This window comes from Acanthochromis polyacanthus, chromosome 22 (assembly GCF_021347895.1).
Source record: "Acanthochromis polyacanthus isolate Apoly-LR-REF ecotype Palm Island chromosome 22, KAUST_Apoly_ChrSc, whole genome shotgun sequence".
Taxonomy (NCBI): Eukaryota; Metazoa; Chordata; class Actinopteri; family Pomacentridae; genus Acanthochromis; species Acanthochromis polyacanthus.
Genome location: NC_067134.1, coordinates 15565109 through 15589549, shown reverse-complemented (window position 1 = coordinate 15589549; position 24441 = coordinate 15565109). Strand labels below are relative to the sequence as shown.

The following is a 24441-nucleotide window of genomic DNA, read 5'->3' as shown; positions in this document are numbered from 1 at the left end:
TAATTCATGGAATAATTGTTTAAAAAGAAAAACAATAATGTTATGGGATTGTTGAAATGTAAACGAGTTATAATTGCCCTTATGAAGTTAGTTGACTATATTATGTGAACTGAGACTATTTGATATTCTGAGTGTATTTTGTGTGTTTACAGCTAAGAAGGGTCAACCTAACTTCAGTAAGGAGGATGTGGTGTTATCCAGAACATTACGTGAGTTACCACCAGAGACAGACCATGCATGGATGTTATAAGAGTGCTGCATGAGAAGACACACTACTTAGAAGAACTACAGTGTTGTTGCAGCCAGTTAATGAAGGAGCTCTATGATTACTCAAAGCAGCAAAAGAAGCAAACACAACAGCTGCTGCTCATTCACTGGACACAGCTGGAAACTAAAACCTCTCTGGGTTTTTAAAAGCCAACAAGTGAACTGATTCTGCCTCCACGTCTTCAGGAATTTTCTGTTTCTTGGTTCCTCCTCCGACCACCAGGTGGCGCCTCCTGCTTTGGATTGAGGTTGTTTGTGAGAAAGTTGAGGTGGATCAGCTGCAGCTGACGCTGGTTTGTTGTCGTTTCTGTTGTGGCTGTACAGTGGCTCCAGATACAGGATGCAGGACACTGAATCCAGGTGAGCTCAATCAATTCACTTTGATTGATTCAGAGAAAATTCCCAGCATTTGTCATCTGACAGCGCAGAGCATAGTGAAGTAGAGACCTGATGGATTACAAAGAGAGGACAGAAAAGACCCAGAGTTGGAGTTTACATCAAATAATGATTCCAGACTTTCAAAGCTTCAAGTTGTAATTTTAAAGTGAATTAGTTGAAGATTCTGTCTGAGTGACTTTTTGTTGTGATGTTTGCTGTTACGTCATTTTAAACCCAGATGATCCATGCAGAGCACATATTTAGTCCCAGTATCATCAGGACCGTTACAGTACTGGAGCCAAAGTGTCCCGTTTTACAAATGAAGAGCAAACGATGACGTTAGAGAAACACAAAGATGATAAAGTCCTGACACAGACTGACAGTGACACAGCTGCAGCAGCTGAAGGAGGGAAAGCTGCAGAAAGTGCAGACTGTGTGAATGTTAACAGGATGAACAATATTCCTACCAAATTATGAGCTCACAGGTAGCTCAGACTCTGATTCCAGCTGGATGTTGTGTTTAAAGGACATGTTCTCAGCTGTGTTCTTCTGGCTGTAAGACATAAAACTATGATTGAAAGCCATAAGTAAGCTGACTGTCATGTGGTGTGGAACGCTACAAGTCAGTGGATGCAACGTGAAATATTTCTGACAGGAACAAATTATCATCATGAACCAATATGAGAAGTCTAAAATGTCATCCAGGCTGAAAACAGCACAACTGCTGCAGCCAGAGTGACAAAGGAGAAGCTGCAGAAACATGCAGACTGTGTGAAAGTGTGGCCGATCTGCTCCTTAATGTCCCTGTACCTTCGTCTATCAGCTGTGTAGATGCAGGTTTCCTTATTTTAGATTGAAAAGTCACTTTAAATATCATCATTCATCAGATGGTGTTCTTTTGTGCTGCTTACAAAACCAGTAATTCTGAGAGGAATCTCACGTTAAGTCTCATTGTGATGGTTGTCAGATGCTTTCAGTTTCATTCCTTCAGCTGCAGGAACGGTTTTGGGAGCAAGTAAATAACAAATGTAGAATTGTTATGTAATTGATTAATAGACTTATTGCCAGTCTTGCGAGGTCGACACTCAGGCTATGGGGCTTTAGTGTCGGAATGTGTTTCTATGGTGATACAAAGGAGGTAGAAGAATGAGATGAGTTTGCTTGCAGCTCTGAAAACTCACATCTTCCTCTTCTTTTACATGTTGAAAATTACGAATGATAACAAACACCTAGTTTACAATTATTTAAAGTGTGTATACATTTTTAGGGACACCCTGTAGTTTAGCTTTACTAAATATTCCAGGAATTCTTGCTCTCAGTTTGACCATAGAAATGAACATGTTGTTTAAAGAGACAAAAGTTTTTGAGCTGATTGTTGAGGTCCAGCAGCGCATTTCAGGTTTGCTGTCAGACAAATTTTTTTTTAAAAAACTGGCAGAAAGGGGTTAAAGGGTGAGGATTAAAACACATAAATCCAACTTTGGACAAGATTCTCTAGAAATAAAGTCTCTTCTACATTCTGGAGGGAAAAGATTGTTGAAGCAGTTTTTGTTTGAGTTTTTCTGCCTTCAGCTTCATCACCAGTGATGTTTAGGACTCATTATTGTATTTTACACTCTGATGTTTTCTTTTCTTCCTGTCTGGTGTGTGAATCATTTCTGCTTTGTCTCCTCACAGTGTCTCATGTGGCCCTGCAGCTTCTCCTCAGAATCCTCAGAGGACGACTCAGAATCACTCCCACTGGGAAGGCGTGTGAAGGAAGGTCCACCCGGCCGGTCCAGGAGCTCCGGTCCAGCAGAGCAGCGTCAGGATGGAGACACAAGCAGGTGAGTTAACCAGAGAGCCGACACATTTACAGCGACAGCTTCCCTCCAGATCACACTTTATGTCTTCAACTGGGACTGGAGGTCATTTGTTTGGAGCTAAACTCTGCTGGGTTCTTTCTGTAGTCCATCCTTTAAATGAAATCAGTGGTTAAACTGTGACGGAGATGAGCTCAGCCTCCTGACGTCCACATCAGTCTCTTTCAGTATCCCAGCATTTCCAACTCCCAGTACAACACGAGAATAATTCTCTTCATTTACGGTGCAGTTTTGAAAATCCAAGTGACAAAGTTCTTCACAAAATGAAAACGAACAATCACAAAATGATTAGAATTAGAAAATCAGATAACAACTATTTGGTTCAATCTGGTTCATTCATGTTGAGTTTTAAATAAATGCAGAATAAATTAATTTCGATGAAATATCACGATGTCCTGCTTAGATTTGAGTAATTCTCCTGATGGAACTGAACATCGCAGATGACTAGTCCAAGTCCCATCAGAAGGTTGAAAAATCCAACAGTTCCTTCTGTTTTTACAGGTTGTGACACTGGTAAAAGGTGTCATTTTATTCTAAAGACAACAGCTGGTGGGTTTTGGGTTTGAAAGATTGAACCTAAATGCTTTTCTTCAACAAACTGCTGAGCTGCTGCACAGTGAAATCTTTGAGTGGAGCTCAGGATGAAACCCTCAGAGCTGTTTTACATATAGTAGACACTTAGACGAAGCAGCAAATGTGTTGGAAATGAGTTCTGTTCTCAAAGATGTTTTAGCAGACAGGACTTTTCTAATGGATGAAGGACTTGTACAAGCCCTGGTAAAAATGATGGAATCACCGGTCCTGGAGGATGTTCATTCCCTTGTTTCATTTTGGAGAAAAAAAACACATCACAGACATGCCACAAAACTAAAGTAATTTAAAATGGAAACTTTCTGGCTTTAAGAAACACTAAAAGTAATCAAGACAAAAAAATGTGGTGGTCAATCACAACTGCTTTTTCAGGTCAAGCAGAGGAAAAAATTGATGGAATCACTCAATTCTGAGGAAAAAAATGGAATCATGAAAAACAAAAAATTGACTCCAAGACACCACCAGCACTTTGTTGCGCCACCTCTGGCTTTTCTAACAGCTTGCGGTCTCTGAGGACTTAGCGAGTGACTCTTCAGAACTCTTCATCAATGTGGCTCCAACTTTCTCTGGTTGCTGTTGCCAGATCAGCTTTGCAGGTTGGAGTCTTGTCATGGACCATTTTCTTCAGTTTCCACCACAGATTTTCAATTGGATTGAGATCCAGACTATCTGCAGGCCACGACATTGACCTCATGTGTCTTTCTTCAAGGACAGTTTTCACAGTTTTTGCTCTGTGGCTCTAAGATGCATCATCGTCTTGAAAAATGTCGTCATCGTCCCCAAACATCCTTTTAAACGATGGAATAAGAAAAGTGTCCAAAATGTCAACGGAAACTTGTGCATTTATTGAAGACGTGATGACAGCGTCTCCCCAGTGCCTTAGCCTGACATGCAGCCCCACATCATCAATGACTGTGGGAATCTACATGTTTTCTTCAGGCAGTCGTCTTTATGAATCTCATTGGAACGGCACCAAACAAAAGTTCCAGGATCATCACTTTGCCCAATGCACATTCACGATTCATCACTGGATAGGACTTCCATCCAGTCGTCCGCAGTCCACCGTTGCTTTTCCTCATCCCATTGTAACCTTGTTTTGTTCTGTTTAGGTGCTAACGATGGCTTTCGTTCTGCTTTTCTCCATGTAAATCCCATTTCCTTTAGGCGCTTTCTTACAGTTCGGTCACAGACAACGACTCCAGTTTCCGCCCATTGGTTCCTCATTTGTTTTGCTGCATTTTCTGTTTTCAAGACATGTTGCTTTAGGTTTTCTGTCTTGACGCTTTGACGTCTTCCTGGGTCTACCAGTATGCTTGCCTTTTACAACCTTCCCATGGTCCAGATTTTAGACACAGATGACAACAAGCAGCATCTTTTTGCAACATTCCATGATGATTTACCTTCTTGAAAAAATTTGATGATCCTTTCCTTTGTTTCAACGGACATCTCTGGTGTTGGAGCCGTGATTCATGTCGATCCGCTTGGTGCAGCAGCTCTCCGAGGTGTGAGCGCTCCTTTTTTGACTGCAGACTAATGAGCACATTTATTCAGATGCAGGTGTTAGTTTTGGAAAAGGAAATTTGCAGGGTGATTCCATCATTTGTTCCTCAGAACTGAGTGATTCCATCATTTTCCCCTCTGCTTGATCTGAAAAAGCAATTGTTCTTGGTTACCACAATTTTTTTCTTTCTTTTTCTTTCTGTGAGTTTTTCTTAAAGCCAGAAAGTTTCCATTTTGAATGACTTTAGTTTTGTGGCATGTCTGCGCTGGAAAAAATGCTCCTCTCAAAACAAGAAAAAAAAATTATTTCAAGGAACTTTTAACTTGAAATTTGTGAAAAAAAAATTGCCAATACAACAAGTGAAAAATGGCTTGGTAAGATTTTGTGAAATAAGATGTGATATTTACAAAAAGATCTCAAAATTAGTTGGGAAAACTTATTTTCAGCTATATTTTACCAGCATTGTCAAGCTTAGGTGTCTTAAAATAAGCTAGATATGCTAAAAAAAAAAATAAATCAGTTTTTCACTCAAAAATAGATTTTCGCTTTCATGTAACCTCCTAATTTGAGATGTATTAACCCTCTTCATTTATCCTTAAAAGTTTTATTTAAAAAAATCCCCTAAATTTGGCAAGAAAATTCTTGGAAATATTTTCAAAAAATTAGTAAAACTCTTCCAAAAAAATCCTAAAAATATCTAAAATGATTACATTTACATCAGTAGAACTTCTGATATTTTCTTTTCGAACATTCACCGAAAAATCAACCAAAATCCAGCGAAATTCACTTGATTTTGGTTGATTTTTATGTGAATGTTCTTAAACATTTTTAATTATTTTGTTTCCACCAAAAAATGTTGAAAATGTGAACATCTGTTGAGGATTTTGAATGGGGACGAATTGCAAAGAGGTTTTTAAAATTCATTGTTTGGTGTTCTCTCCCATTTGTGACATGAAGAAGGTGACTTGTGTGGCTTTGAAATTGCGCTAAAATGTCAAAATGAGTGATCAGGAGAAGAGTGTGACTTTTTGACATTGTCTTTTTAAGCATGTTCTTTAAAACTCATAGACAGATTAGCTTGTGTCTATGAGTTTTTAATCTTTTGGAGATTTTTTTTTTTTTCTTTTCGTGTTCAGGTGATCTCCTTGTGGAATAGAAGAAAACCCTGTACATAAGTACGAAGTGCTTGCAGTCCAGAGGTAGTGGCAGTGGTTGGAGACCTGGAGAGCAGGGTTCAATACCCTACCCTGGTGAAGCTTTTTCTTAATTTTTGGCCAAAAATAGGGGAAAAAATGCAAAAAAAAATAAAACCAACAGCATCTTTTCTTCCTTTCTCCCCCTTCCTATCCCATCTTCCTTCTGGTCCGTGTCACCTTCACTTTCTCTGTCATCTACTTGCGTTGGCAGACTTCAGTTCCAGTTGTCATTTACCCCATTTGTGTTACTCCTTGGTTCCAGTTGTTGTATATCCATTTGTGTTACTCCTTGTTTCCCAGACTTTGGTTCCAGTTGTCATTTCCTCATTTGTGTTTAGTCCTTGGATTTGAACCGGTGACGCTCTGCATCTGAGTCCACTGCCATACCTCTTGGCTATTGTCTTCGGTACTGACTTATAGCTTTAGTTTCATTTTATCACGTAAAGCCTGGTACTGAATGCGTCCAAAAAGGTTCTCACTCAGGATTCGAACCATGGCTCTTCCATATGACAGCCATAGAACTTATATCTACGCTATCTTTCACACAAGATGTCTAGTAGAGTTTGTGTTAATGATGGTACCAAGAGGTTCTCAGTCAGCCAAAAGACAGAAAAAGACTTGAGCTGGATATGAACCAAGAACCTTCTGGTCCAGAAGCACAGAACTTATCACTGCACCATCCTTCTTATCAAGTGGAGCTCTTAGTTTTCTCAAATGATGGTACAAAGTAGTATTAAAGCGGTCAAAGTACAAATAAAAAGGTCCAGAGGGGGATTTGAACCATCGACCTTCAACATTAGTGGCACATAACTTACCTCTACATCACCTCAATGATGGTGCCAAGATGTTCTCAGGAAGCCAAAGAACTAAAAGAGTCTTCATGCTGGATTTAAACCATAGCTTCCTGAACAAGAAGCACAGAACTTATCTCTGCACCATCTGTCTTACAAAGTGTAGCTCTTAGTTTTCTTAAATGATCGTACAAAGAAGTATGAAAGAGGACAATGGACAAATAAAAAAGGTCCCGAGGAGGATTTGAATCATAAACCTTCAACATGAGAGGCATAAAATTTACCTCTGCACCAACCATCCCACATGCTGAAGCCGTAACTATGCTTAAATGATGGTACCAGTAAAGAGTGGAGTGGAGTGGGCAAAGGATAGACAAAAGGTCTGAAGGGAGATTTCAACCACAAACCTTCAACATGAGAGACACAAAGCTTATCTCTGCACCATCTTTCCCACAAAAATTGGCTCTAACTTTGCTTAAATAGTGGTACCAATTCATATTTGCGAGGACAAAGTACAAGTAAATGTCCGTGGGGGGATTTCAACCATAAACCTTCAACATGAGAGGCACAAAACTTACCTCTGCACCAACTTTGCCACAAGGTACACCACTAACGATGCTTAAATGATGGTGCCAATTAGTATCGGCGAGGACAAGTCCAAATGAAAGGGCCTCATGGGTTTTTTTCACCATAAACCGCCAACAAAAGAGGCTCAAAACTTATCTCTGCCCCATGATCCGCACAAGGTCTCTGAGTTTGTTTTAATGATGGTACCAAGAGGTTCTCAATAAGCCAAAAGGACCTTCAGCTGGATTTAAAGCAAGAACTTCCTATGCAAGAGGCACAGTACATATCTCTACACCATCTTTCTTGCAAAGTTCATGCTTGCGTTTCTTCTTGTGATGGTACTAAGAGGTTTTCATGAAGACAAACGTACAAAAGCTGGACTTGAACAGTGAACCTCCTGCACAAGGAAGCATCAGACTTTCCTCTACTCCACAACATCTTGTACTTGCTCCTGCTCTAGTTTCTTCCTATCGTGGTACCAGGAAGATTGTCGAGGACAAACTGCAAAATGTTTCCAAAGATTGGACTTGAACCAACAACCTTCAAAATGAAGAAGTTGCAGCATTTCCACTAAACCACCAACTCAACCGGTTAAGTACTTCAACATATCATTGCCTTGGAGAGTCTGATGGTCTGAATCTTGTGTTTGTTTTATTTTTTATTTGTTGCTTGACTTGAAATGGAGAAGTATTCACAAACAACAAAGTTTGCTTGGATTAGATCCAGAGATCTTTTGAGTAAAAGTCAGCTTGTTTAAGCTCCGGATTTTGAGATCAAACGTAACGGCTGAATCTGGTGTCCAGTCTTTGTGGTCCAACCTCCACACCTGAGCGTCACGGTGAAGCTACGATGGAGCTGCATGATTGATAAGATAAGATAAACTTTATTCATCCTGCAGGAGATTTTTTTGCTTGAGTACAATGCAATCAATAAAGGTCAGTGAAATATACACAATTACACAGAGGTCAGTAGTAAAACAGAAATAAAAACAAGAATACAAAGTACAAAATGTAAAGTGTCTCAGTGTTTGTATGAAGTGTCTTAGCGGATGCCAAGAAATAGTGTCTAAAAAATAAATAAAATAGAAAATAAAATAACACACTTCCAAAATGTAAACTGCAGCAAGAACAAGAAACGGATAAACAGGAAGTGAAGTGAATACAAAAGTAAACAGATGTATAGAAACATTCAGAGCCTAGAGATACTAAGAGTTGCGACACTCCCATAGGGTGCCGTTGTACGCTTTCTTTCGGTCTACTTCCGGGCTGTGGAGGCTTGTGTAGTTCCAAGCACCGCTTCGACAGTGATATCCACCGTTCATTTGCACTGCAGGTTGTTGAGTATATGTGGAGGTAAGTTGATGAAATGCCTACCTCTTTTGAATTGTCAACTGCCTATATTTTATCAGAGGCTCTTTATGATGCATATGCTGAGCTTTATTTGTATTTGCGCAGCGTAATTATATATATTTTTTATCTTGGTCGACGACCGAATTTCTGCTACTTTTTTTTTTAGCTCGACTCTGCTGTTAGCTGTGAAGTTATCTCAAGGGATATATTGACGGATTAATTGTTGATGAGTCGCTACCTCTTTTTTAATTTTAATGTCTTTATATTATATCAGAAGCCCTTTGTGGTGCATACATTTATCTGTATTTGTGAATATTGGCAGATGACCGACTTTCAGGCATTGCCATGTGCTTGTTAGCTCTTCTTTGAAAGCTGCCTAGCTACATCGCTACCTCTTTTTAATTGTCAAGACTACGTCCTTTATATGAGACCCTTTATAATGCATAAACTTATACTTGTAAGTATTTAACAAATATATTTATTAATATCTATCGTATCTATCTATCCGCCAGTATCCCGAGAGCCCTCACTGAAGACACGAAGACCCTCATTGTTTCTCCCATTGTTAATAAAACATACTATTTCATTCATCAAAGCATAATGAGCTGTTATTCTTGAATATATAATTTGTGTATGTCTTAAAATGGTTATAGTGAGTCAACTCCTGCCTCATCAGAAGTGGCTGGACACTATCTGCTGAATGGACTGTTGTTACTCTGCTTTTCAATAACTCCCAGACTACGGGTAAGTGAATCAGAGAAATATAGACATTGTCTGGAAATACAATAATCCAGCTGGGCAAAAATTAACATCTTCAGTCATCTTACATTTCTGTGTAAAAGTCGATTTTCCATGCTAACACGAATGTGAAACATTCCAAACTCCAAAACCCCAAAAGTGTCTTTAATATGTCACCTTACGGCTCGAAATGTAAAACTGACATTTACATACATACTCCAGTGAATTAATAATCAAACAAGTACTTGGAGGTGTGATTTTATTCCTTTTTTACCGTGAAATCGCCGCTCTCAGTCCCATAGAAGGAAATGACAGCGCTGCCTGTTTGGAACTATTCAGGCTTACATGAACCACGTGACCGCCCCGCTGCGAGAGCATGAGTGTCGCAACTCTTACTATCTCTAAGGCTCTGGAAACATTGCACTTGAACAATGGTAATACAGATAGTGAGACGATCAAGGAAAAGTGTGATGATGCTGCACATGGAAATAAGTCCGTTGATCATGTATCCCTCCTGCAGAAGACGGAGGAAGCGTACAGTCTGATTTCCACAGGTAGGAAAGACCTCCTGTGTGGTTCTGTGGTGCGTCTCAGTGGTCTCAGTGTGTGACTGAAGGAGCTCTGACAGGACGTCAGCGTGGCATGCAGGGGGTGAGAGGTGTTGTCCGTGATGCTGAGCAGCTTCCTCAGCATCTGACATCTCCACCACAGACTCCAGCTCAACCCCCAGGACAGAGCCAGCTCTCCTGATGAGACTGTTAAGTCTGTTAGTGTCGGCTGCCTTCAGCCTGCAAACTGCAGCGTAGAAGACGACGCTGGAGACCACTGAGCGATAAAACATCTGCAGCATGTTTCTGAACGCATCCGACATCGCATCCATTGTTTAAGAACTGAGAAGCTCCTCATTGCATCAGCTAGGGTTAAAGAAGTTGTTGCAGCTGAAACACATTCATCACTGCAGTAATTATCCAATGGAAGGCTCTTACCTATTTGCTGCATTAAATCCAGGTGGAGACTTTTTCTTGGCCAGGCAGTCTGTCTGTCTGTCTGTCTGTCTATCTATCTATCTAACAGTTCACTGGTAGTTTGCTACATTTGTGGATCCAGCAGCAGCCTCCACATGTATTTATTTTTTCTTCTATTATGAATAAGGAATGACTGCTGACATTTCTGGTGATGATGATCTTCAGTATTGTTCAGGACTTCACCTGCGGAGGCATTACTGTAACAAACAGACCCAATATGACCAAAAAAGAGGCTCAAAAGGAGAACAAAACCTCCATGTCCAAACAGATTTCAACGCTTACCTGCTTCCCTTGCTTGTCTGTTTCTGAACCACCTTTTATTTTCTAGACTGTAGGCAACGTGGCTGTTCAAGATTTCCATCAAAGGACGCTCTCTTCCAGCTCCACGTCCACGGCCAGAACAATCTGTTTCATCGCAGCCGGTGGAGTCGTTCTTGCTGGGATCCCGTCTGTGCTGATTGCAGCCGTCGCAGCATCAACGGTAGTTTTCCGAGTCCGCAATGAAGCCGCAAACTTTCCATATTTGCGTGATCAAGTGTGTTTGTTTCAGACTGGAACGCCACCTCGTTTGGTTCCCCCTCTCCATATGAGCGAGGGGAGGCGGCCATGGTGTTGCCCCTCATCCTTCAGCATTTTACCCCGTCCTATATCTCTGCTTTGGGCATCGGTGCCGTCGCTGCTGCCGTCATGTCGTCAGCTGATTCCTTTCTTTTGTCTGCCACCACCACCTTCACCAGCAACATCTACCAAACCATCAGGAGTCGGGTAGGAGAAAAAGGATCCTGGGAGTCAAACATGGTCGAATGAGCCGCTAAAGTGTTCTTCTCTTCTTGAGGCTTCAGACAGAGAGCTGCAGTGGGTCATTCGCCTCTCTGTAGTGGTTGCAGGGCTTGTTGGAATGTCTCTCACCTACCTGGATGGTGGCATCTTGGTGTTCTGGATCCTGGGTTCAGACCTGACCTACACTATTATATTCCCACAGCTGAGCTGCGTCCTTTTCATTGAGGTTTCCAACGGGTATGGGGTGATCAGCGGCTACCTTGTTGCAGTGGTGATGAGGTTGTTGTGCGGAGAGCCGTTGTTAGGCCTCCCTGTGATCCTGCGTTTCCCAGGCTGCACCTTAGAGGTCGGAGTTTACGTTCAGAGGTCTCAAGGGAAGGCCATTTGCATGCTGGCTGCTGTGGCGTCCATTGTGGTGTTTTCATACGTGGCTTCGCTCCTCTTTAACAAGCGTCCTTCCTGAGAGGTGGGATGTGTTCAAGGTGAAAACCCGGGAAGAACCAGCACCCGAAGAAGATGCCAGAGAAGACGCCTGCGAAAATGAAAAACGCACATTTACCTCCATGCCGATGCTTGATACAAAATGCTAAATTTGTTAGTAGCACAAGATCATTGGCATGCCCGATGAATTAGAGTTGATTAGGATTATATAGATCTTAAACCAAGTAAAAGTGGAATTATGGAATTATGTAGTAAACAAACAATTGTGAAAAAACTCTAAATATGTTAAAGATCTCCAAGATGTCCATTCCTTGTGTTTCTTGGCCCAAACAAATCTCTTCTGCTTGTTGCTTTTCTTTAGTAGTGGTTTCTAAGCAGCTCTTTGACCATAAAGGCCTGATTGGTTCAGTCTCTTCTGAACAGTTGATGTAGAGATGGGTCTGCTACTAGAACTCTGTGTGGTACGTATCTGGGCTCTAATCTGAGGTGCTGTTAACTTGCCATTTCTGAGGCTGGTGACTCGATCCTCAGCAGCAGAGGTGACTCTTGGTCTTCCTTTCCTGGAGTGATCCTCATGGTCCAGTTTCGTCGTAGCACTTGATGGTTTTTTTTGCAACTGCACTTTCGGTTACTTTCAAAGTTTTTGCAATTTTCCAGACTGACTGACCTTCAGTTCTTAAAGTAATGATGGACTGTCATTTCTCTTTACTTGACTGATTGGTTCTTGCCATAATATGGATTCTAGCAGTTGTCAAATAGAGCTGTCAACTGTGTACCTATCTGACTTCTGCACAACTGATGGTCCCAACCTCACGGAGAAAGAAAAATTTCACAAATGAACCTTAACAAGGTACACCTGTGAAGTGAAAACCATTTCAGGTGACGACCTCATGAAGCTCAAGGCTGAGAGTGTACAAAGCAGTAATCAAAGCAAAGGGTGGCTGCTTTGAAGAATCTAAAATATAAAATATATTTCGTTATTTTGCAGTTGCTTCTTTGCTACATAATTCCATATATCTTGCTTCATAGTTTTGATGTCTTCAGTATGAATCTACATTGTAGAAAGTAGTAAAAATACAGAAATAACACTGAATGAGGAGATGTGTCCAAACTTTTGACTGGTGGTGTACATCCAGAAATAGCAGTGCAACATCTCAACCAAAGGCAAAGATGAAACTCGATTCTTGACATAACAGCAAAACACAAACTACAACTGTAGAAATATCTCCTTGGCATTTATTGGAATGCCAGCATTGAAATCCAGATTTGGTACAGTACAAGGCTATCCAGTATAACTGAGATCTAGGCAACAGTGATGGTCCAACAACAGTCGTTAAAACTGCATGTTCATATATTAATACAACTTCTTTTTTTTTTTTTTAACCCCAAGACACGTTGTTCAAGAGATGGTTAATACAAATACAAGTCAAAGGAAAGCGGTGACAATAAGTCGCGTTGCTGCAGGAGAAAACAGGACTTGTCTCGGTGAAACCTGAGAAACGTCATTTGAACAGATTTATATAGATTTTTTTATATGTTGACTTATTTTCATCTAAATTCAAATACATGTCTTCCAGGTACTGAGGGTGATTATTTAAAAAGAAGACAAAAGAAAATCAGGAACAGTCAGTATGTCTGGTGATGTATTTTTATCACAAAGTCTTGTACGTTTGCACCCATTTGATGACGGAATGAGCAGAAAGTTTTTGTGGTAAATGACCCAGCTGAGCATGTCCTGTTCCTTGAAACAACCCCTTATTTTAGAGTACATGACATATAGCAAGAACCCAACCCATATACACAGAGAAGTGCATTTATACAGGACTCATGTTGATTAATTACATATTACAACCCTGTGAGGATAAAATAAGTACATGTATACGAGGCACGCAGAAATGAAAGATTTATCACCTATTATTAACCAAATTGCAGTAAACATTTTATCTGAGGATCCTTTGGGCTGAGTCACCTCTTTCCTCTAATTTGAGAGGACGTTGCCACTCTTTTGGCAGTTTGTTTGGTCCACTGTCGCTCTATCCGAAAGAACAGGTCTGTCAGAGCATCCGTGCAAAGGCTCATGGGACTTCCACAGCGTGTGAGGTCTTGCGGTGCTTCCTCCGTGTTTTTTTTTTTCTTTTTCCTCGGCCTCCGCTGAATGCGCTCCGTTGATGCCTAAGACATGACTCCGAACACGGGGTTGTGGCGGCAGATGCTCGGCCCGATCTCCTCGTAGTCTTTCTTGGTGTGGCACACTTGGTAAAACTCGGGCTGCAGAGGAAGAAATGATCCTCAGTTACATGTTTATGTCACAAATACATCCGAAGGGACTATTTATGCGTTGACAGAGAAATACTCACAGTAGAAGCCAGCATTGATCCTCCGAACCAGACAGCGTACCTCTGCATGTGATGAGTGACGACTTGCACGTCAATGGGCTTGGGCTGCAAACAGAGCATTCAGTTTTTTAAATTAAAGATTAAAAAGAGACCGTCTGAAAGCTCATAGTTGCAATGTGCAAGCTGTTATTGCCATTTCCCATAGTGTCTCTTGTCGGATCCTTTCCTTGTTTACCTTCAACTTGCCGCCACTCAGCTCCTCGCTTATTTTCAGTCTCGCATCCACGGTCCTCTTAAGATCTCTCTGCAGGCGTCTGCCAAAGTCCCTGAACATGGTGGAGCCTCCAGAGAGTACGATGTTCTGTGACACACAGATTATTATGTATTGAGGAAATCAGGAAACTAGAAAACCAGCCTCCGCCAAGGCTGTTCATTCCCCATATGGTATTGTCAGAAATGCAGCTTTTTTTTTATTAGTTATTGATGATCAGAAATCACGGCACTATAGAATGTGGCCATTTAATATAGATGTACCCACAAACAAAAAGACCTTGCGCTCAGCACAGGCGTGTGTTATGCATGTGTACGTTATGTACGGACATCGAATCACGTGACCTAAATATGTAAGGAATTGATGGGACTCAGAAACACCCTCAAAATTTAATCAACTCTTCCTTGTATCATTTCAAATGAATAAGTCCCGATAGGTCCGCAGCGGAGGATTTGTAGCAGGATCGCAATCATGTGATCGTAAGCATTCAGCTGACATAGTGTTCACTTGTTGTCATAGTTACAGTGACGCTGTGCAGCTGTCTCAAATAGAAATCTTTACTTCTTTCACTGCCAAAATCTAATCACCTGGTCCTTGTGTAATTTCTGACCTTCCCTGAAAATGCCATCCAAATCCATTCATCCATTTTTGAGCAATGTTGCTAACAGACAGACGGACAGACAAACAAACACCGATCGTCACATTACACCGCTCCACTCCTTGGGGAAGTAATAAAAGCATTTATCAGGCAGCTCCTTTAGGCTCAAACAGAAAGTCAGAGTGAGTTCAAGAAAAACTGCCAACAAGCAGGTTAAGCTTACTTGAGCTATGACTCTTCTGGTGTGGAAAATCCAGGATTTTCCTCATCTCAGGTTTAACAAACTTACAGTTTTCTGTGAATCCACTTCCTAGAACAGGGCCCTGGATGTCATATTATGATTAGAAGATGCAGAAAGATGCATGTCTGTACCTTGTAGAGTGGACGCCTGACATCAATGGGGCAGTGCTGGATGACTTCGTCCACAACTTCAGAGATTGGCTGGGTGAAGTCTGGGTTGGCAAACTGGATGAAACCACATATTAATGTGAAAAAACGGAAATATGACAGAAATGACTGAATTGTTTTACAGTGAAAATATGAAAATGTGTGAAAAGTCCGCCAACATATGTTGTTACCTCTGGGTGGAAAAAGATCTCAGGCCCGAGGAAACGTTCATATCCAACATCAATGGTGAATTCCTTCTTGGTGACGGCGTTGGCGCCTGTGTACTGTTTGATCCACTTGGAGCCGTCTGTGTCATACTTATTAAACTCCTTGACAAGGTCTGGGCAGACATAGCTGAACCGCTCCTGTAAACAGAACATCAGAGTGCAACTTTGAGAATCGAGAATACGACAAAAATAGAAAGTTTCAAACCAAACATCACCCTATTTTAAATCACTACAACATGCAAACATCCAACCTTTTGGTTCCCCCAAGCACATTACACCAACAAACAGAAACAGCATCATTTTCTTAGATTTATTGTCCTTTGCACAAGAGCAGCCAAAAATGATCACTCTAAGTTGGATCTTTCAGCATTTTGATGGCTAAATGGAGAGGAATACAAACAGAGGAAACATTTTTCAGGCCAACTTTGAGAGGTCTACTGCTCTGTTTGCGTTTCACCTGCAGGTTTTCTGACCATTACACACACAAAAAAATTCTGGCAAGACTATAATCATTCATGCAGTCACAGTGGTTCAGATTCTACTGCCTTTTAAATCGGGGTATGTCATATTAGACATTCTTGGCCATTGTTCTACTGCTGCACTGCCCTCTAGTGGACAAACTGAGAAATACATGACAGAGAAAGCACAGCTGTGGAAGGAATCATATAATGTTTAAGTTCGCTGGAGGTGGTTTAACCTTTATCGAAAAGGAGATATTGCTCTTGGCGGGAGACGGAGCCACCCTGTGGTAAGTTCTAATGTCATGAACACTTTACTTTAGCTGTTTCTGCTGATTTTGCTGTCTTGTGTTGGAATGAAATATGGCAGCTGACATGAAAGAATAACTACAAATTCTGGGATTAAAAATGATTTGCTGAGGTCAATTGGCCAAAATGCACTTTGTTTCTTCACCATCTTTGAGTTTTGTTTTTTTTAGCAATTATCAAAGAACTAGTTTTGTTCCTGGCTCATTCTGCTCCATTTATTACAGTCGTCTCATCGTTTATATCATCACCTTCTGACAGCAATACACTGCCTTGTTTGCTTGTGAACAATCCTCGTTCTCTTTTGTTAAATTACCAGCAACATTTCAAAAGCTTGCTTTAAAATTCCCTTGACAATCACGTGGAAACCAGAGATCCCCAGGCAATACTAATCCTGCGTGAATAGAACATAAGTTGACGAGCATCCAACTCACTGACCTTGACAGCTTTAGCCGTCTCCAGACTCTGCTCTGGGGGTATGCCCACCTCTCGTTCCCTCAACAGCTGCTGGATGAAGTATGTAATGTCTCTACCGGCGATGGGGATGTGTTTGATGCAGCTCCCGATGACGTAGCCTTCGGCCTGGAACCCAAACATGCACAAGCTCAGGGGCTGATAATGAGGAGAGAGCAGGGGGGGTAAAAACACAATAAAGCCACACCTACCACCGGGATGACGTGTGTGACTCCATCTCCGCTGTCGATCACGGTGCCTGTCAGCGTTCGTTCTCCCACCTGTCTGGAAGTCCAAGAAGCAGCCAGCGCCAGGACAGCCTGAAACAAATCCAATACTCACACTCAAGCAATTGCCCATCTTCCATAATTTAAGGCCTTATTTGGCAGCACTTGCATACAATTCCAGCTCAGTGATCACAATGAGCAATATTTAAATCAAGGAAGTATATTAACCTCACTGTGAAACTCAAAAAGAAGAAATGAAAACACCTGCTAAATCTCAACGCATTTTGAGGAGAGAGTCGAATCTAATTCTATCTACAACCCAGAAGTCTTGCTGTGAGTGCCTTACAAGTACAGGCTTGTTTGTTTAGTAAGCGTACCTGAACAGCAATGTAGAGGCCTGGGACATTGAAGGACTCAAACATGATCTCTGCTGTGTATTCTCTGTTTTCTGGTGTGTTGAGGGGAGGCTCTGTCTGGAGGGAGAGACAGATGGGATGACAATGAGCAAAGGTTCCACATTTTGCAGCCAAAGCTGAGATAAAAGACTTAAAGTATGCAAGAGATGAACAAACATTGGGTTTAAATGTTTCAGGATCAAACTTAATAAGTTTGCAAGAGATTTTTCAATGCATCTCCTAAATCCTGCTAATATTTTCCTGCCTTTAAGGATGTTCTTGGCTGTACAATCAGACAGCTGGAAGATCTGAATCTCTAAGTATTGAAGCATTTTGTCATCTTTAATCATAACAGTCTAGGTTAAGTGGCTCAACTGTCAATATTAGAACTGTGCGTCAACAAACCAGATCCCTGCTGAGGGAAATGGGAGGAGGCTTCGCTTGAACACTCAAGCATGCAAATGTTTATAGTAGCCGCAGCGATTAGATTTCACAGATTGCTGGTTATGTTATTGCACTCTTTACAACAGATCTAGCGTGGTTTTAAAGCTAGATCTAGCTAGATTCCAATCACAATTTTAACCTAAATATGTGGCTGTAACTCCCATCACTGTATGCATACCAAAAGGAAATAATGGTCTTCAGGTTCTGCCCGCAGATACTTGAAGATGATCTGCTCCATAAACCTCTCCATCAGATCCCAGTCTTCCACGATCCCATGACGGATGGGCCACTGGAAACGAGGAGATGAAACAGTGTTAACACGAAACCGCTACTCAAACAAACAAACAAACAAAAACAAAAGCATGATTCAGTTGAGCTCTCTGTACTTTTGTTGCATACGATGGCTTCTCAATGGCTTCATCCCCAATGAAAAAGTCAAGGTCATCAACGCCCTTCATCATCCTGCGCTGGGCCTGGTCTCCAACCTTGGCTGATTCTTTGATTGCAATACCTGGATTTGAATGACAACGCAGAAGAGTGGTGAAGTGAAAACACACACTCATTCACCCACAGTTGAAATAACCCTTATTTGAGCTCTTTCTTTTTTACTTACATGAAGGTATAATGAACTGTGGTTCCGTGTTTCCTGCATAGCCAAGCTTTGTGTACCTAACAAGGAACAAAATGAGATTGGAAGTTCAGATAAAGGCAGTTCTTTCTGGTTAAAATATTTTCCGCGTTGTGTCAGAAGCTGATGTGCCAAAAACTGACTGCACCCTTCATCCTAAAGCTGTATTAGCCAGTTTCTAAATGTCTACAGCAGCTTTTATCAGGATCAAACTGTTGCAATATGTAAAAAAAACACAGAACTGATCTCACCTTGGCAAAAGTGTGTTAACTTGCTAACCAAAAAAATGCAGCGTTTACAGCATAATCAGATATAACAATCACATATAACACTTAGAATGAATAGAAACAATAGCATATAGTATTTGTTAGTATAGTGTAGTGTAGTGTTTGGTTTGTCTAATATCCTTGTTTAGACTGTAATTATCCTGATTTGCAGATAGATGCCTATTGCAAAAATCAAATAATCTCATTTGCACTTATCTGATGGACAACAATCTTTAAAAACATAACCCTAATGAATGAAATCAAGCCACTTTGATGCACTAATAACATTTCAGTCACAACACATGAGCTGAAATCAGTGGAAAACTTGATTGTAGAGCTGAATTGGTCATTTAGAGATACTTGTGTCAGTAAAATGGAATGGACCGTTTATAATCTAGGGCTTAGAGCAGGCAAACTGACACAAAAACATGAAGACGATTGGCAGAATTTAGTTTTCGGATGATTATCACTTTTTGGCAAAACCTGATAAAACACAGATGTATATTAACTGAGTAAAATATACTAGCTAATATGTTTACAGCTGTATATTACTCACTTCTCCAGGAAGTAACATTAGCTTCAGTGGCTAGTAGTAGCTAATTGCAACGATACAGCAATAGTGACAATAAAAGCACACAAAATAAACCAGTCGGATGCTTTGGATTGCTAATTTGTAGCATCGTTGCCTAATTAAGGAGTGAGGAGGAAGTAAATGTCAGCGGCTCTCAAGCTAAGCAGCCCCAGAGCAGGGCGTTAGCTGGAAGTTTGACAGCCGCTTATGTGGTCAATGAAAGCTATGCTAACGGTAGCTAGCGTCTCGTTTTTTTGTTACTTACCCTGTGCCACAGTCAACGACACAAGCCGGTAGCCGACCAGCCATGCTTGCTCTCCTTTATTCTATCTTGACGAAAATATACCAGGCGCCCGATAACAGCAGTTATCTTAGCAGTAATTGATTTAAATCGCAGCAGCCTGAATGAATAGCAATCACGGCCGAATCGGGAACGCTTCCGGGTTCGGTGGAATTTCTTCAAGAGCAGAGTCAGCAGCTTCACGGGCACAGCACTGCCCCCAGCGGATAGATGCGGTTACTGCAACCGAATTAGGAATTTTAATAGAACCCTTTCAAGCATGAATTTATCAAATATGAACAAATTAACATTTCTAGCCCTCTCGAAAAAGACTTAAAACATGTCCTTTTATTTTATTTTAATATTTGAAGCAAGATAGAATTGCTGTTGCCATTGCAAATCAACAGTTTAACATCCAATTTATAGCAATTAAAATAGAGTAAATATTTTAACTAATGGATATCACTATTGCTGACATTAAGGCAATCACTTTTTGTGTTGCAAATATTCTGAAAAGTATGTTTACAGATGCAAATTAGGTATTATCTCATGAAAATATGCAAAAATTTAAATATTCAGTAATTTCCATCACAGAATCAGAATACCGCATAACGTCAGGATCAAAATTTTTGCTTTATTTTGTGAACAAATCAGAGCCAAATGGTTTTCCTAAGTATATTTGGGATATCTCTTATTATCACTCCAGGAATCTTAAAATGCTGTTATTCTCAAGGGGAAAAAAACATATTTTGGGCCTGCTTTAAGAATAAATTGTTCAATAAATTAGGATATGAATAAAAAATTAACAAACAGAGAAGAGAAAAACTGTAAGGTTTGGTTTATAAAAGTGCTACTGAAAAGGCTCGCAGTAAATTCATACACATCAATTTATACATATCAACATAAAACCTCCCCATTTTGTGACTCACATTCATCTGTTGTGCAATTCACAAAATTCATAATTTCTTCTTGTGAATAATGTGTCACTATAATAGGCAATATAATAAAGGGATATTTTTATATTTATATATATCTGGTTGGAAGATGTATGGAAACAACTGAGTAGAATTTTAAGAAGGATAAATAAAATATTTTGTTTTATTTTAGTATTGTTGCTTATGACAGAGTAGCACACTCTTCAGGCTGTACCAATAAATATAAATATGAATAAAAATACAAACTTAATAAAAAATAATGATGAAAGACATATATTAAAATGCTCAAAATACCTATTATATACAAACTCTGGGCTTAGTTGCTGTGTGAATTGCAGAGAATGTACACGTCTCACAGTTACATTGCAAAAACATGAGGCACAAAATGTAAACAAAAGTGCCTTTAATGCATAAACTATGGCGCAGATCTTTCTGTAACTACATTTTCTGTCTTTGTCGATTTCCCCCTGATCAAAAAATAGCAGCCAACCTCATCTCACTCTGCTGACTCCACCAGATGATATCAGTGATTTAGGTGCCATCAAAGGCCAGACAAAATGGCCCTAACCCTCCACAACTGCACGGAGGGCCACTGATAAAGACAATGTATGAGCACGAATGAGCTTCAGGGCTGGATTCTGTCTCGAGAACGCCTTCCCACATTAGAGCCAATCCCAGGGCCTGAGAACATTGGCCCTTTGTCCTCAGGCAGACTCATCACTCACACAAGAGTCCCTCCACCACCACCACGAGTCTCCCGAAAAGCCCTTGGCTCTTCTGCTGATAGAAACAGTCCTCGTCTCCTTCCTGTGGAGCCAGGCCGCTTGATGGAAAATATCTATCAAGAAACCGTGGGTGAAACAATTTGTTTCATCATCGTCTGCGGAGGAGCAAAGATCCACCAGGAAGCCACTATCGAAGAAGGACTGTCCCTTCACTGAGACAAAGACAGAACACAAGTGGTATCTTTTGGTCGTTGCTTTGTGGTGGAACTGAGCATCATCATCATCTCATAATCACTGTTCAACCACTAGAATGGATTTAATGAGGTAAATATTTCTTTTACGAGGAGAATAATTTAACTGAAAGAACCTGAATTCGATAAAAGAACAAGTAAACAAAATTTGAAGGCTTCTTTTACAGTTCAACAACAACAACCTAACAGAGAGACAATAAATGTCATTTTTTCCCCAATCATTTGAATCAATGCCCACACACTGGATATTTTGTCTGGCTTTGTATTCACAAGCTGAAATAAACCAATATTATTGTTGCAAATGAACTCAGAAGGAATAAAAGTCATCGTTTCTCACAATAATACATTCTTGGGTTTCTTTGCTGTCGCCTGTTATGCTACATTTTATCATTTGCTATTACCCTGCAATCACCACTTGATGCTACAGTGGCTAAGATTTGTAACTTGTGCAGCAACAACAGAAAGTGGAAGTAAAATAGCATCTGACGTTGCACTTCAAGGTGTTAAATCAAGAATACGCCAGTTTTTAAAAATTGAAATCAATTTGAATATACACAATATTTAAAGCTTCTATTAATTTGGTACACTTAAAGATTTTGCTGCTACAGCCTTGTCTGGTCTCTGGTATCTGGTATGACATTAGATATTAGCAGCTAATTCTCGCAAATGTTATCTAAATATGGGGACATGTCAGAAATAACAAAAGCTGTAGTTCCTCAAATGGCCACTTGGGGCTGGATGCAGAAGCAAATGAATCCCAATAGACCTCCATGTTAAAATGTCCAGCTTTACTGTAGAAATAAACATGTATACAGCCTCATACAAAAAAACAATTTTGGTGTCTATGGCTAATTTCATCATTCATACCACCTGTGTGGAGAATGAGTGTTCATACAACTTACCGATTTTAATTTTATTAAGGCTGAAAGTTCTTCTAAATCAAGAGTGTGACCCAGAGATGTTTGCATGGATCATCTCAATTTCGCTCACACTCTACCCCCTTTGCTTGTTTTCGAAATCATTTAGTAGCAGCTGGTTTTGGGAGCCAAACGGCTTTAGGAAGCCTTTAGGTGATGTTATGGAGAGTTCACTCACTTCAAGGCTTAGTCGTCACAGAAAAATGCTCATAAACTTTAAAGTACTGATGCACCATTTGAAAGTGATTGGTCAAGGCAAAATGAAAGAAAATGAACCCTCCTTCCAAACAGACACAACGTCCTGTTGCATGACTGAAGTGAAATGAAATGTTTTATGTATATTTGAGGGATTTCCCGACACACTCACAGCTTTTAGAATAACCTCTAGTTTGATTTAATTTCACCTTTTATCTCTGTTAGTGTCATATGCTTCAGTGATTCACATTCCTGTGTGCCGCTGTTTTGAATACTAGAGGGCACCAGTGCTCTCATTTTAAAGAAACACCTCTGAGTCTTTATGGAGCCAGTGGTTCACTTACTGTAATAACAAAACAAAACCATTTCTTCTAGCAGCGGAAGCCAACGTCTTTTCAGTTTGGTTTTTGACATCTCAATCAATGAAACATCCTTCCTGCAATGGAATAATCAACACAACAGGGCATTTTTACGACCATACTTCAATCAAGATCTTGCTGAGGTGCGGAGTATTTAACAAGTCTGATGCTTGTTAACTCTGTCAGAGCCATGGATTCATTTACCCTTTGTCCTGCTATCTTGTGTTTACTTTTCTTTATTGGCCTGACTTACTGGAACAGAGATTTGTGTTGCTGCGCTAAAGTGGATTGGGTTGAAAATATAGCCAGGGTGCTAAGTCATCATATTCAGGATAAATGGAGCTACAGATTTGCCCCGACTGATTGTACTCATAGACAGTCTAATCTCTTTAATGGGATTTATAGAATTTCGGCTTCGATCAATGATTATGGATGGGGTTTGACTCATGAGTAATAATTAATGGAAATAAATGAGATGTGATACATTGTCGTGGGCTCTAATTCATTATCTACAGTGCACAGTATCTGTATGGCTTGAATGAGGGTAATTGACTCTCTGGAGGTTTTTTGATCTTGCAGTCCTGTGATCCGCACCTGAAACACTTGCCACCCACACCAGAATGGATAATTTACTCCTCATTTCCGACACTTAGCCTGCACAGTAAACAGAGTAGATGAGCTGAGGTCCCTCATCAGCTCGAGTATTTGCACCGCCGGAGTCCTAATACGCCTGTGTTTGCGCGCACATCATTAGAGGGAGGCGGAGGAGAGCCTTATTATTTTTAATAATCTCCTGTTTTTGCTGCTTCTTAACCCCAGGAGATCTGCAGTCGGCACTTCCCCTCTGTGATCGTCAGTCCTGACTCCCTCCTCCTCCTCCCATGTGTTCAGGCCTAATGATGCTCAGTTACACAGGCGCGCCCTCGCACTGCAGGATGCTCCCGCTGCCAACAGACACAAAGTTTAAGGAACGCAAGTGAAGTTAAATTCCCCTTAACACGATTATTTAACAGCACCAAAGCCATCGCGTGTCGCTGTGCTCGGGCCGAACGTGTAAAATTGCTGCACATTTCGCTGCACAATTCATCCAGTGGGAGCTAATCTATTGTGCCTCTAACAATGTACTGCTGCATTGTTAGGCAGATAATTGAAAACGGTTACTTGGAAACACTATTATGGCGCTTGCAAGTCAATCATCCGTTACTGGTGACACACATCATAGGCAAAACTGGATTGTCAAGCTCTGTCTCCCTCTTGAAAATTGTTGGAAAAAAACTGCAGTTGTAAACCCAACTTACCACATATGGAGCTGAGGGAGTATTTTGCTGAGGGCATAAACGGTTCAATATCACAAAACACGGCTGCAAATTTCTCCTACAGTGTCTTTTCTGTGATTGTCTGACTTTTATCGGCAAAACAGAAACAGCAACTTGAATTATGTCTAATCTGTTTCACAAAAAAGATTTATAGCACCTGAACATGCACACTTGAACATACATATGCATAGTAAGAAAATGTGGAAGTCCTTTTGAAAGGCCTTCTAGTCAATAATGTATAAATCATAGCTCATAGAATGCAAAATGGCTGTAAAAGTTGCATGTGCAAACTCATTTGAAAACCACAGAGGAGGCACAATGCACAAAACAGAACTGAGTAATGGTAGCAAAGTGCAGCTAATTTGATAAAGCACCAGTTCCACTGCGTCCTTAACCTGGCTGTGTGAAGG

The 24441-nt window shown here is 40.6% G+C and overlaps 1 protein-coding gene and 1 long non-coding RNA gene across 2 annotated transcripts; one reads left to right on the top strand and one right to left on the bottom strand.

Moving 5' to 3' along the window:
* The first annotated feature begins 474 nt into the window (after positions 1-474).
* On the top strand, positions 475-10248 carry LOC127532205 (uncharacterized). Its single transcript, XR_007939604.1, has 3 exons — positions 475-627; positions 2323-2471; positions 5736-10248. It is a non-coding gene; the product is annotated as an uncharacterized LOC127532205 (long non-coding RNA).
* Positions 10249-12704: 2456 nt separating this feature from the next.
* LOC110971922 (actin-related protein 3-like) lies at positions 12705-19516 on the bottom strand. Its single transcript, XM_022222332.2, has 12 exons — positions 19319-19516; positions 18202-18257; positions 17975-18099; positions 17767-17877; positions 17127-17222; positions 16735-16842; positions 16508-16651; positions 15270-15443; positions 15064-15156; positions 14058-14183; positions 13844-13927; positions 12705-13754 (listed from the first exon to the last, which is right to left on the bottom strand). Exons 1-12 carry the CDS (start codon positions 19360-19362, stop codon positions 13659-13661), a joined length of 1257 nt encoding a protein of 418 aa, XP_022078024.1. The 5' UTR covers positions 19363-19516; the 3' UTR covers positions 12705-13658.
* Positions 19517-24441: the final 4925 nt, after the last annotated feature.